Source organism: Schistocerca serialis, chromosome 1 (genome assembly GCF_023864345.2).
Source record: "Schistocerca serialis cubense isolate TAMUIC-IGC-003099 chromosome 1, iqSchSeri2.2, whole genome shotgun sequence".
In the NCBI taxonomy this organism is placed as follows: Eukaryota; Metazoa; Arthropoda; class Insecta; order Orthoptera; family Acrididae; genus Schistocerca; species Schistocerca serialis.
The window spans coordinates 331086126-331101034 of record NC_064638.1 but is presented as its reverse complement, the minus strand read 5'-3'; the positions used below and the strand labels follow the sequence as shown (position 1 = coordinate 331101034).

The following is a 14909-nucleotide window of genomic DNA, read 5'->3' as shown; positions in this document are numbered from 1 at the left end:
GTTTATGAACCTGAAAAAAGTCAGTCCATTAGTTTAAGTAGATGCAATCAACAATACAACAAGAATCAGCTTAATTTTTCAAGGAACTGCTTGACAGAATAGGAGGAGTGACCCGTGAGGAAACTCTTCAGTTTCGATTTGAAAGTGTGTGGATTACTGTTGAGATTTTTGAATTCGAGTGGTAGCTTATTGAAAATTGATGCAGCAGTATACTGCACCCCTTTTTGCACAAGAGTTAAGGAAGTCCGATCCAAATGCAGGTTTGATTTCTGTCGAGTATTAACCGAGTGAAAGCTGCTTATCCTTGGGAATAAGCTAATATTGTTAACAAGAAATAACAATAAGGAATATATATATTGAGAGGCCAGTGTCAAAATACCCAGACTCATGAACAGGGGTCGACAAGAGGTTTGTGGACTTACACCAATTATTGCCCGAACCGCCCGTTTCTGAGCCAAAAATATCCTTTTGGAATGGGAAGAGTTACTTCAAAATATAATACCATACGACATATGCAAAATAAGCAAAGTAGACTAATTTTTGTGTCGAACGATCACTCACTTCTGATACCATTCAAATAGTAAAAATGGCAATTTAAGTCTTTGAGCAAGATCCTGAATGTGGGCTTTCCATGACAGCTTACTATCTATCTGAACACCTAGAAATTTGAACTGTTCAGTTTCACTAATCATATGTCCACGTTCTGTGAAATTAAAATGTCAGGATTTGTTGAATTGTGTGTTAGAAATTGTAAAAACTGAGTCTTACTGTGATTTAGTGTTAGCTTATTTTCTACAGACCGTGAACTTAGGTCATGTACTGCACTATGTGAAACTGAGCCAATGTCACACACAACATCCTTTACTACCAAGCTAGTGTCATCAGCAAACAGTAATATTTTAGAGTTACCCGTAATACTAGAGGGCATATCATTTAGATAAATAAGGAACAGGAGTGGCCCCAATACTGATCCTTGGGGCATCCCCCACTTGACAGTACCCCACTTACACCCCATATCGCAGCCATTATCAACACTGTGAATAATGACCTTTTGCTGCCTGTTGCTAAAGTAAGAGGTGAAACAGTAGTGAGCTACTCCCTGTATTTCGTAATGGTCCAACTTCTGGAGCAATATTTTGTGATCAACACAATCAAATGCCTTAGTTAAATCAAAAAATGTGCCAAGCATTCAAAATCTTTTGTTTAGCCTATCCAGTACCTCACAGAGAAAAGAGAATATAGCATTTTCAGTTGTTAAACGACTTCTAAAGCCGAACTGTACATTTGATAGTAAATCTTGTGATATTAAATGATCAATTATCATTACATACACAGCCTTTTCAGTAACTTTTGCAAACAGTGATGGCATAAAAATAGGTCTAAAATTATCCACATTATCCCTTTCTCCCTTTTTATAAACTTACTTTACTACTGAGTACTTTAATCGCTCAGGAAACTTACTGTTCCTTGAAGTCGGTGTTAGGGGACCTATAAACAACAATAATTAGAAGTTCAGTATTACTAAATTCAATTTCCCCTGCACAACATTCAAATATCTGTTCAGTGCAGTGTCATGATACATCTATGGACTCCAGTGGAATACTGTTTTTTAGGTATATAGCCACTCCTCCACTCTGCAAGGAACTCCTTGAGAAACAGCCAGCTAATCTGTATCCTGGTAAAGGAAGCCTATTACTTGGCAAATTATTTAAATGGTGCCCTGATATACCAATAAATTCAGAGTCGACATCTATAAGCAGTTCACTAACTTTATTTCTAATACCTCGTATACTTTGATGAAATAAAGTAATTCCTTCTCTACTTGGAAACATTACATCCTCGCAAGGTGAGCCATTAGTTAAGAGGGACTTCCTTTAAGCAGGTATACCTATCAGCTGACTTCAATCTAAAGAAGGTGCAGCTCTAACACCAACTACTATAGGAATTTTTCCATGAGTGACACCAATTACACCAGTAGAACATGTGGCAGGGAGAAAATACAGGCAGTGAAAGGCAATTTACAACTTTTACAGAAATCGGACTGCCCTTATGAGTTAAGGTTACAAGGGGGGGGGGGGGGGGGCAGGAGCAGTGCTCGATAACAAAATGGGACAGGGGTTGTAGGCTATCCCCAGCATTATTCAATCTTCACATAGAGCAAGCAGTAAAGGATATCAAGAATAAATTTCAGAAGAGAATTACAATTCAGGAAGGGGTTTGCTGATGACATTGTAATTGTCTCAGAAGTTACTTCAGTGCCCACGGTTTTGAGATTGTACACAGGGTTCCGTGTTTCCATCTTTCCTGTCATGTGTACTGGTACATACTTTTTGGACTGAAATATAAATCCTGTAACGTTTGTTTTCCTCTGGTCTCTCTTATCCCCATAATTATTTAATGGGGCTCTACACTCAACTTTTACAGTTAGTGATTGAAGCGTAATCACTATGCCTCTGGAGAAGTGTGTGTGTGTGTGTGTGTGTGTGTGTGTGTGTGTGTGTGTGTGTTGGATGTAGGGTTATTACATGCTTACTGTTCTGCCCACAGAAACATCTAAGCAGTGGATTGATGCTTGCTGGAGCCCAGTTAACAGTGTTGGATCTAAGTGATAATGCTTTTGGACCTGTGGGAGTTGAAGGACTGGTGACCTTACTAATGAGTTCAACTTGTTATTCTCTGGAAGTGCTAAAACTAAATAACAATGGTCTTGGAATCACCGGAGGAAAGGTAAAATTATGTATTGTTAAATAACTGAATATTGTCATGATCAGAAATGATATTAGAGATTAGATATGACAGAGACTGCAGTTTTTGAAGTATTTATGTCGAACAATAGTTCTTATTATATGTAAATTTTCAATTTCAGTCATCCATTTATTAATTTAGAACAGTAATTGATAATATCTGTAAAAAGTTAACTTCAGCCTTCCATTAAGGATGGAAACTTATTTGAAACTCATTCATTCACACGTTATGTTCCATAACTCGCACCATGGAAAAGAGCCTTCAGGGATGGAATGAGTTAATTTCTATATTAACTTGCAGAAGCAACCACGGCAAGCTACTTCTGTGAACTGTTTTGTGTAGCAGTTACATGTAGTGCTCATCTATTTGAACATCGATAGTGGAGAAAAGAACAGCAGTCAATAGTGAAATCTGTGGATCTGAATTTCGACTATTACATAGTCATCCTCAGTCCTACATATTACAAGATAGGAAGATCAGGAACAAATATAAGGTAGTTGTCACTGCATTATGAGTGCAAACATAAGCACCACACAATTACAGACTGTATAACAACAGGTGACATTAGTCCAAAGTGGTAAGTAGTAAACAATATTGGTGGTGTCACACTTATAGGAGTCTTAAGGCTTACATGTTGAACAGGAAGAAAATGTGATGGTAGAGCCTTGTGGTGCCCTCTGTTGAGGTGCTGGAGAATAGTTATGTAATTTAAAAAATTTAAAAATGTACTGGACAATTAAACCACAAGTAATGGCTAAACATGGTAAGAAATCACGTGTCTAACCATAAGTATAGTCTGCTCAGTGATACTAAATAGATGATAATATGTCATATATTTTTGCATTACAAACTATTGGAAGAGGATCCATTTACAATTCTGTCAACATGAAAAGTACAGTATTAAAATAATGTACTGAAATAGTTAAAATTTAATGGAAATGAAAATAGCATGATGAAACAATGTGTGCCTTCTGGGCATAAACTAAAATCATACAACTCATAAAATACGTTAGTGCCATCTGTGGGATTACAGTATAAACATTTGGAATAATGCAGCATTATAATGTCAAAAGATCTGAAGCTAGCCTGTGGCTCAAAAATGAACTCTAAAGTAAGATAAAAGATTGAAAATAGTACAATAAAAAATGGTATGCCCTCTTTGGTCATAAACTAAAATCAAACAGATCATAAAATACATAGCGTCACCTTTGGGCTTACAGTATAAACATGTGGCATAAAACAGCATTATTGAAAGATATGAAGCCAGCCAGTGGAACAAAAAAATGAACAAATAAGTTAAACAAAGGAATGTAACAGAGTTATGGGAAATAAAATATGTTCAAACAACAGGGACTAAGTAAGAACATGGTTATTTTCAAACGTGCGACCTCTCTGGGCCAAGGAACAAGATACACATGCTATGGCAACAACAGAAATGCCAGCAGAACATTTAGCAGTGGGATAGATCTTGTAGAGGGCTATAAACTGACAGTGCGACATTTTTAGTTGCTTTTAAATGTATTACATAGTGAGATCACTAGTCCTTAACTGGGTGAAAACAGTAAGAAAGTAAGTATCAAGACCATACTCGAATATTGACTTGTTAATTAGTCAAATAAGTATGTGACATGAGAATGGACATATTGAATTGGGTGTTGTCACCCCTTGTTTGTCATATATTAGGTGTTGCGAAACAACTCAAATCACTTAAGAAAGGCAAGTCTTCCGGTCCAGATGGTTTACCAATCAGGTTCCTCACAGAGTATGCAGACACAGTAGCGCCTTTCTTTAGCAGTCATATTCAACCGCTCACTTGACGAAAGGTCTGTTCCTAAAGACTGGAAAGTAGCATAGGTCACACCAATATTCAAGAAGGGAAATAGGAGTAAGCCATTGAATTACAGACCCATATCGCTGACCTCAATTTGCATTAGGATTTTGGAGCATATACTGTACTCGAACATTGTGAATCACCTTGAAGAAAATGACTTATTGATACATAACCAGCACGGATTCAGAAAATATCGTTCTTGTGCAACACAGCTAGCTCTTTATTCCCATGAAGTAATGAGTGCTGTCGACAAGGGATCTCAGATCAATTCCATATTCCTAGATTTCCAGAAGGCTTTTGATACCGTTCCTCACAAGCAACTATTAATCATATTGCATGCATATGGAGTATCGTCTCAGTTGTGTGACTGGATTCGTGATTTCCTCTTAGAGAGGTCACAGTTTGTAGTGATAGACGTTAAATCATCGAGTAGAACAGAAGTGATATCTGGCATTTCGCAAGGTAATGTCATAGGCCCTCTGCTGTTCCTGGTTTATATAAATGGTCTAGGTGATAATCTGAGCAGCCCCCTTAGATTGTTTGCAGATGACACTGTACAGGGTGTATACGACCCGGGAGATCTGGGGAAAAACCCGGGAATTTTTTCATCCTGGAGAAAACCTGGGATTTTTTAATTTTTTTTTTTTAGAATTCCGGGAATTTTTCATTGTTTTAGTTTTCAGTTAAATTTTTGTAATTTTGACTGGTAAGAACCGATACTCTAACGAAGGATATTACTATACCCTGCTACTGCAGAATAATACTTCAACAATGAAACATAAACCAGAGGAAAAAAAACGAAAATAACTTCAATTGCAAAGTAAATGCACCATATACGACAACAACACACAGTGCTCATGCAAGTGTCTGCCAACTGGAAAATGTGTCAAAGGCTTTAGGAAGACTATGCAATGCTTCATAACAACAAATTGCCTCCGATGAGCGTGAAGTCACAACTGTTTACATTAGATTCGTTTTAGCAGTTACGAGCGGGCTCATTTGGATGCGCAGTTGAATCTCGTTTGAGTTGTAGATTCTCCCGCTTCTGGCTACAGGAATGTGGCTGTTGGTTGTGCAAACAGTCGCAGCAAGCAGCTAGACGCTTCTGGGGAAAGGGGGCGCCAAATTCGTATTCTTGAGGGAAAACACTCGTTTAACAAAGCATCTAGTATCCTGTGCACATTTGTCTATTGAATATTCATATGATTTTGAAATGCTTCCCTGTTGATTTTTGAACACATTTTAAGTTGATTTGTGAATGAATCATAAGTTGATTCTTGAATGCATGCATAGTGTATGTGATGTGTCTGTCAGGAGAATTCTTGTCACATATAAAAATAAACTTTCCTCAGACAAAAGGGGATGGGGATATATGAGCTGAGTGGAGTAAAGCCGAACAGATGAATGCCAATCACTGTCTGATTATGTGGTTGATTGGGTTTGCAAAGGATCAGTGTTGTTCTAATTACTATCGAAATCCATAGATTCAGACTACCAGAATGGAAATAAATGACTGACAGGAATAACAGGTGAGAAAGATTACGTTTTATCTTCTCGGTGTATCCAAGAAAATGAAATTTTGACAGAAAATTTTGGGCTAGATCGCTACGCTAGTAAGGACCAGTAATACAGACCCCAAGTAGCAGCCGCGTAAGTTCTGTTCTGGAAGTCACGTGGGAAACGTGTTGTACGAACACGTAATAACGCCTAACCGGAAAATAATCGTGGGATAACTAAACCTGTGATTCTGGCAGGGTTAGTGAAGTTAATTGGCTAACAAATTTTGACAATGACAAGAATAGCTACAGAATTAGTGATGACAAGATTGTTTGTTAGAACAAGGAAGGAGAAGAAACGGGGACATTACACAAATTACGGAAGAATAAGATGGGGTATCTGTTGAGAGGCCAGACAAATGTGTGGTTCCTGAAGAGGGGCAGCAGCCTTTTCAGTAGTTGCAGGGGCAACAGTCTGAATGATTGACTGATCTGACCTTGTAACTCTAACTAAAACGGCCTTGCTGTGTAGGTACTGCGAACGGCTGAAAGCAAGGGGAAACTACAGCCGTAATTTTTCCCGAGGGCATGCAGCTTTACTATATGGTTAAATGATGATGGTGCCCTCTTGGGTAAAATATTCCGGAGGTAAAATAGTCCCCCATTCGGATCTCCGGGCGGGGACTACTCAGGAGGACATCGCTATCAGGAGAAAGAAAACTGGCGTTCTATGGATCAGAGCGTGGAATGTCAGATCCCTTAATCGAGCAGATAGGTTAGAAAATTTAAAAAGAGAAATGGAGAGGCTAAAGTTAGATATAGTAGGAATTAGTGAAATTCGCTGGCAGGAGGAACAAGACTTTTGGTCAGGCGAATACAGGGTTATAAATACAAAATCAAATAGGGGTAATGCAGGAGTCGGTTTAATAATGAATAACAAAATGGGAGTGCGGGTAAGCTACTACAAACAGCATAGTGAACGCATTATTGTGGGCAAGATACACACGCAGCCCGCGCCTGCTACAGTAGTACAAGTTTATATGCCAACTAGCTCTGCAGATGACGAAGAAATTGAAGAAATGTATGATGAAATAAAAGAAATTATTCAGATAGTGAAGGAAGACGAAAATTTAATGGTCATGGGTGACTGGAATTCGGTAGTAGGAAAAGGGAGAGAAGGAAACGTAGTAGGTCAATATGGATTGGGGCTAAAAAATGAAAGAGGAAACCGCCTGATAGAATTTTGCACAGAGCACAACTTAATCATAGCTGACACTTGGTTCAAGAATCATAAAAGAAGGTTGTATACATGGAAGAAGCCTGCAGATACTGACAGGTTTCAGATAGATTATATAATGGTAAGACAGAGATTTAGGAACCAGGTTTTAAATTGTAAGACATTTCCAGGGGCAGATGTGGACTCTGACCACAATCTATTGGTTATGAACTGTATATTAAAACTGAAGAAACTGCAAAAAGGTGGCAATTTAAGGAGATGGGACCTGGATAAACTGACTAAACCAGAGGTTGTACAGAGTTTCAGGGAGAGCATAAGGGAACAATTGACAGGAATGGGGGAAAGAAATACAGTAGAAGAAGAATGGTTAGCTTTGAGAGATGAAGTAGTGAAGGCAGCAGAGGATCAAGTAGGTAAAAAGACGAGGGCTAGTAGAAATCCTTGGGTAACAGAAAAAATATTGAATTTAATTGATGAAAGGAGAAAATGTAAAAATGCAGTAAATGAAGCAGGCAAAAAGGAATACAAACGTCTCAAAAATGAGATCAACAGGAAGTGCAAAATGGCTAAGCGGGGATGGCTAGAGGACAAATGTAAAGATGTAGAGGTTTATCTCATTAGGGGTAAGATAGATACTGCCTACAGGAAAATTAAAGAGACCTTTGGAGAAAAGAGAACCACTTGTATGAATATCAAGAGCTCAGATGGAAACCCAGTTCTAAGCAAAGAAGGAAAAGCAGAAAGGTGGAAGGAGTATATAGAGGGTCTATACAAGGGCGATGTACTTGAGGACAATATTATGGAAATGGAAGAGGATGTAGATGAAGATGAAATAAGAGATATGATATTGCATGAAGAGTTTGACAGCACAGAAAGACCTGAGTCGAAACAAGGCCCCGGGAGTAGACAACATTCCATTAGAACTACTGACGGCCTTGGGAGAGCCAGTCCTGCTAAAACTCTACCATCTGGTGAGCAAGATGTATGAGACAGGCGAAATACCCTCAGACTTCAAGAAGAATATAATAATTCCAATCCCAAAGAAAGCAGGTGTTGACAGATGTGAAAATTACCGAACAATCAGTTTAATAAGTCATGGATGCAAAATACTAACGCGAATTCTTTACAGACGAATGGAAAAACTGGTAGAAGCCGACATCCGGGAAGATCAGTTTGGATTCCCTAGAAATATTGGAACACGTGAGGCAATACTGACCCTACGACTTATCTTAGAAGCTAGATTAAGGAAAGGCAAACCTACGTTTCTGGCATTTGTAGACTTAGAGAAAGCTTTTGACAATGTCGACTGGAATACTCTCTTTCAAATTCTGAAGGTGGCAGGGGTAAAATACAGGGAGCGAAAGGCTATTTACAAATTGTACAGATACCAGATGGCAGTTATAAGAGTCGAGGGATATGAAGGGGAAGCAGTGGTTGGGAAGGGAGTGAGACAGGGTTGTAGCCTATCCCAGATGTTATTCAATCTGTATATTGAGCAAGCACTAAAGGTAATGAAAGAAAAGTTTGGAGTAGGTATTGAAATCCATGGAGAAAAAATAAAAACTTTGAGGTTCGCCGATGACATTGTAATTTTGTCGGAGACAGCAAAGGACTTGGAAGAGCAGTTGAACGTAATGGACAGTGTTTTGAAAGGAGGATATAAGATGAACATCAGCAAAAGCAAAACAAGGATAATGGAATGTAGTCGAATTAAGTCAGGTGATGCTGAGGGAATAAGATTAGGAAATGAGACACTTAAAGTAGTAAAGGAGTTTTGCTATTTGGGGAGCAAAATAACTGATGATGGTCGAAGTAGAGAGGATATAAAATGTAGACTGGCAATGGCAAGGAAAGCGTTTCTGAAGAAGAGAAATTTGTTAAAATCGAGTATAGATTTAAGTGTCAGGAAGTCGTTTCTGAAAGTATTTGTATGGAGCGTAGCCATGTATGGAAGTGAAACATGGATGAGAACTAGTTTGGGAAAGAAGAGAATAGAAGCTTTCGAAATGTGGTGCTACAGAAGAATGCTGAAGATTAGATGGGTATATCGTATAACTAATGAGGAGGTATTGAATAGGATTGGGGAGAAGAGGTTTGTGGCACAACTTGACTAGAAGAAGGGATCGGTTGGTAGGACATGTTCTGAGGCATCAAGCAATCACCAATTTAGTATTGGAGGAAAGCGTGGAGGGTAAAAATCGGAGAGGGAGACCAAGAGATGAATACACTAAACATATTCAGAAGGATGTGGGTTGCAGTAGGTACTGGGAGATGAAGAAGCTTGCACAGGATAGAGTAGCATGGAGAGCTGCATCAAACCAGTCTGAGGACTGAAGACCACAAGAGAGAAGATGATTGCAAATTTATATAAAATTTTGTAATACTACTTTTCGATCTCATGCTTGAGAAACTGGTGCGTATGAAGGAAATGTGACACCATTTCCTAACATAAAGCTTTTTGCTTGTAGTAGGCCTAATAGGTATTTGATATAGGTACTTCGTGAATTACATTCTGTCGTGTTATAAAAATGGCCATTTGTGCCAAAACAGTCTCGTTTGTTTGCTGTGTGTTACAAAATTGCTGCCATATTAGAAAGGCCTATTTTGTTTTATCTAGCAGACATGGACAAAATAGACGTAATCAGATCGAGAAACCGCACCAGTCTTGGGTATTATATGTGTTAACAGCTTTTTCAGTATTACATAATGACATTTCGATTTTTCACTTAGAAAAATGTTTGACGAACTTTGATGAAGCAATAGATTCTTTCACAGAAAGGAGAGTGTGCCGTGTAAAGCTGTAGCAAGATTAGAGAGAAAAAAAATTCTTGGAGGTAAGGATCAAAGAAATGTGTAATTTCTTGCTTATCTTTTGTCTTTATTGGTTTTATGTATCCTATATTTAATTTTATGACACAGAAAACAGCAAGTTATTAGCTTAATAGGCAATAGAGAGTTCAAATTTGCTGAAGAGTTCTTGTTCTGCCAATAACAAATAATCCCATCCACTATCAAATACGAGATTAAAAAAAAGGGGGGGGGGTTGGGGGGGGGGGGGGGCAGGCTGTCAAACTGGCCTACTGAGAGCAGGAGAGGCACCACAGGAAATTTCAGTATCCACTGTCCTGAATATAGTTTGATGGCATCCATTCCAAAATATACACGTTTCAGTTCCACAGAACGAGATACAGTGACGTGCGCTAAAAGAATGCTTTATGAAGAGGCATGGCACTGCACTTTGGCATACTTAAGACCAAATAATATGTCTTACATTTCCTGGAACACATGTTTTATGTTTCAGACTTTTCAGAAAGATGTGCGCTACAAGATGAATATGTTTTTGAAAATTCGATGTTTTTTTAGCATTGACCTGGCTCGCAAATATCGTAGATCGATCTGGGGCTGATGCGCAGAGCAGTCTGAGATATAGTGGGTAGTCTCCATGTGACCCGTGTTTATGTTTAGTGATTTTGTTGTTTCCCCTTCGTTTACTCGCACGTCAAATGAAAACGAAACAGATATATGTGCCCGGGAGCTATCAAGTGAATTAAAATACATTCACATAATTATGGAAGGCTATAATATGTCATTAGTTTCAGATTTTATTTTATTTCCACCTTTCTGACTGTCAATCATTAATCGCCTTGTGGAACAATGAAGTTATTTTTGTCTGTCTGCTAAAGAAATTTGACTTTTATTAATCTTTTCCGCGGAGGCAATCAATGTATTTGAAACGAAATGTTTCAGTTCCACAGTACTGGCTAGTTTCATATACAGGGCTATTACAAATGATTGAAGCGATTTCATAAATTCACTGTAGCTCCATTCATTGACATATGGTCACGACACACTACAGATACGTAGAAAAACTCATAAAGTTTTGTTCGGCTGAAGCCGCACTTCGGGTATCTGCCGACAGAGCGCTCGAGAGCGCAGTGAGACAAAATAGCGACAGGAGCCGAGAAAGCGTATGTCGTGCTTGAAATGCACTCACATCAGTCAGTCATATCAGTGCGACGACACTTCAGGACGAAGTTCAACAAAGATCCACCAACTGCTAACTCCATTCGGTGATGGTATGCGCAGTTTAAAGCTTCTGGATGCCTCTGTAAGGGGAAATCTACGGGTCGGCCTGCAGTGAGCGAAGAAACGGCGTGCGGCAAGTTTCACGCGTAGCCCGCGGAAGTCGACGAATAAAGCAAGCAGGGAGCTAAACGTACCACAGCCGATGGTTTGGAAAATCTTACGGAAAAGGCTAAAGCAGAAGCCTTACCGTTTACAATTGCTACAAGCCCTGACACCCGACGACAAAGTCAAACGCTTTGAATTTTCAGCCCGGTTGCAACAGCTCATGGAAGAGGATGCATTCAGTGCGAAACTTGTTTTCAGTGATGAAGCAACATTTTTTCTTAATGGTGAAGTGAACAGACACAATGTGCGAATCTGGGCGGTAGAGAATCCTCACGCATTCGTGCAGCAAATTCACAATTCACCAAAAGTTAACGTGTTTTGTGCAATCTCACGGTTTAAAGTTTACGGCCCCTTTTTCTTCTGCGAAAAAAACGTTACAGGACACGTATTTCTGGACATGCTGGAAAATTGGCTCATGCCACAACTGGAGACCGACAGCGCCGACTTCATCTTTCAACAGGATGGTGCTCCACCGCACTTCCATCATGATGTTCGGCATTTCTTAAACAGGAGATTGGAAAACCGATGGATCGGTCATGGTGGAGATAATGATCAGCAATTCATGTCATGGCCTCCACGCTCTCCCGACTTAACCCCATGCGATTTCTTTCTGTGGGGTTATGTGAAAGATTCAGTGTTTAAACCTCCTCTACCAAGAAACGTGCCAGAACTGCGAGCTCGCATCAACGATGCTTTCGAACTCATTGATGGGGACATGCTGCGCCAAGTGTGGGAGGAACTTGATTATCGGCTTGATGTCTGCCGAATCACTAAAGGGGCACATATCGAACATTTGTGAATGCCTAAAAAAACTTTTTGAGTTTTTGTATGTGTGTGCAAAGCATTGTGGAAATATGTCAAATAATAAAGTTATTGCAGAGCTGTGAAATCGCTTCAATCATTTGTAATAACCCTGTATATGGTGCATTTAAAGTGCACGTTTTCATTTTCTAGCATGTATTGCATTATGCCATAATACAGTACTGGTGCTCCAAGAAAATTTAGATCCCGAAAACCACACTGAAAAGCTTAACATCAGGTCGATGTCTACTTCATTGGGAATCTGGACATATGAATGTGCACTTTAAGTATGCACTTCAAATGTGCACATTTTAATATGGTTCACGAAATTCTGGTGCTCTTGGAGTATCCTCTGATGTCTTGTTTCTTTTATGACATAATGTATGATCTTTCAAGGTTTGACACGTACGTATATACGGGCTTCCTACGTCATGATAGCTGCGCAAGCGTGGTGTCGCCTGTTATCTGCACTCTCTGGCAACTGCTGAAACAAACCTATTTCTAACAGGTCACGGGAAAATATTGCGAATATTGGTTTGAAAAGCATTACTTTCATAGGAAATATCCTATGCGCTTTGTTGGCAGAACACTTAGAAGATGCGACAAATCCACTAAAGAGACAGCCTACATTACACTTGTCCTTCCTCTTCTGGAATATTGGTGCATGGTGTGGGATCCTTACCAGGTAGGATTGACGGAGGACGTCGAAAAAGTGCAATGAAAGGCAGCTTGTTTCACGTTACCGTGCAGTAGGGGTGAGAGCTTCACTGATATGATATGCGAGGTGGGGTGGCAGTCACTGAAACAAAGGCTGTTTTCTTTGAGGCGAGATCTATTTACGAAATTTCAGTCACCAACTTCCTCTTCCGAATGTGTAAATATTTTGTGGACACCCACCTACATAGGGAGAAATGATCATAATAATAAAATAAGAGAATTCAGAGCTGGAACAGAAAGATTTAGGTATTCCTTTTTCCCACATGCCATTCGAGAGTGGAATGTTAGAGAAGTAGTATGAAAATGGTTCGATGAACCCTCTGCCAGGCACTTAAGTGTGAATTGCAAAGTAACCATGTAGATGTAGATAAACTTCCCAGAAGTGGGTACTTTTCACCATGATCTGCTCATTTAGCAGGTGGACATTGGAGGATCTCTTATGACAAAAAGTCTCAATGTCGTCCAGTAGGTCCACAGACCACCACTTCTCTGCATGATGCAACAACTTAAAATGTGACAAGCAAGATTTAATTGCATGTCCGCTCTGGATGAGGTGAGTGGAAAAATATGATTTTTCTGTCACGTCCCTCTGATTGAACGTCACATACTCACGCTACCAAACTTTGACTCTGCATCCAGTTTGTCCAATGTAAGATGCACCACAATCGATACACGGTAATTTTATACTCCTAATTCATGTAGTATACTTTTCGTAACCACACTACCAGTCAAAAATAATAGTAGGTTGTTATTAGGTGATAAATAAATACTAATTTTTTACTTGCTGAAAATTGATGCAATCCCCCCTCCCCCTACCCCCAAAAACCCTGTACTACAGAAGTGAAATGTACATATTGTCATTGTCTTTGTCCCTCAGATTTTAATCCTCCCATAGTTCTATATTATTGTTGTAAGTCTTAGCTTTTTTTGTAAATATTACGTACATAATTAGCAGGGTAATTATTCATTTTTTCAGTATATGTAACTGTGTTGAATTTTAATTTGTGCTCCTTTTGAGAAATTGGTAATTTGAACAGCCGGTTAAAAGGAGAATGAAAGCAAGTACACACATCAGAAAAAGTTTTGCATCACCCCAGGTTCCAGAACTCCTGAAGACAGATTTTGACTGTGGATATTGTGTCATGGGCACAGACCCTTTGATTGTTCAGAGATGTCACTAAACCCACCCAACAGCGCAAACAACCATGCATGAGCAGCGCCTATTAGATGGAGGGGGTCCGACAGCCGGTCAGATCCAATCATTCCACCAGGAAGGAGGTACACAGCTTGTGTTGTCTGTAGTTCAACCGTGGCTTGATGACCAACACTGCGGTTTGATCATGTCCGCATTGTTACTTTGTGCTTGGAAGGGCTCTCAACAAGGGAAGTGTCCAGGCATCTCAGAGTGAACCAAAGTTATGTTGTTCGGTCATGGAGGAGATACAGGGAGACAGCAACTGTCGATGAAATGCCTCGCTCAGGCCGCCCAAGGTCTGCTACTGCAGTGCATGACCATTACCTACGGATTATGAATAATGCTTTTTGTGCAGCCACAGGATGTCATGTTATGACTCAAACTGTGTGCAATAGGCTTCATGATGCGCAACTTCATTTTCGACGTCCATGGCAAGGTCCATCTTTGTAACCATGACACCATGCAGCGTGGTACAGATGGGCCCAACAACATGCCGAATGGACTGCTCAGCATTGGCATCACGTTCTCTTCACTGATGAGTGTCGCATATGCCTTCAACCAGACAATTGTCGGAAACGTGTTTGGAGGCAACCCAGTCAGGCTGAATGCTTTAGCCACACTGTCCAGCGAGTGCAGCAAGGTTGAGGGTCCCTGCTGTTTCGGGGTGGCATTACGTGGGGCCAACGTATGCCGCTG

The 14909-nt window shown here is 39.8% G+C and overlaps 1 protein-coding gene across 2 annotated transcripts in view; it reads left to right on the top strand.

Moving 5' to 3' along the window:
- Positions 1-14909, top strand: part of LOC126469946 (ran GTPase-activating protein 1) — a 120968-nt gene that overhangs the window by 10775 nt on the left and 95284 nt on the right. For both annotated transcript variants that reach the window (XM_050097365.1, XM_050097357.1), the window contains exon 3: positions 2548-2727. In XM_050097365.1, coding sequence (XP_049953322.1) covers positions 2548-2727 — 180 coding nt within the window. The remainder of the gene's footprint in view (positions 1-2547; positions 2728-14909) is intronic.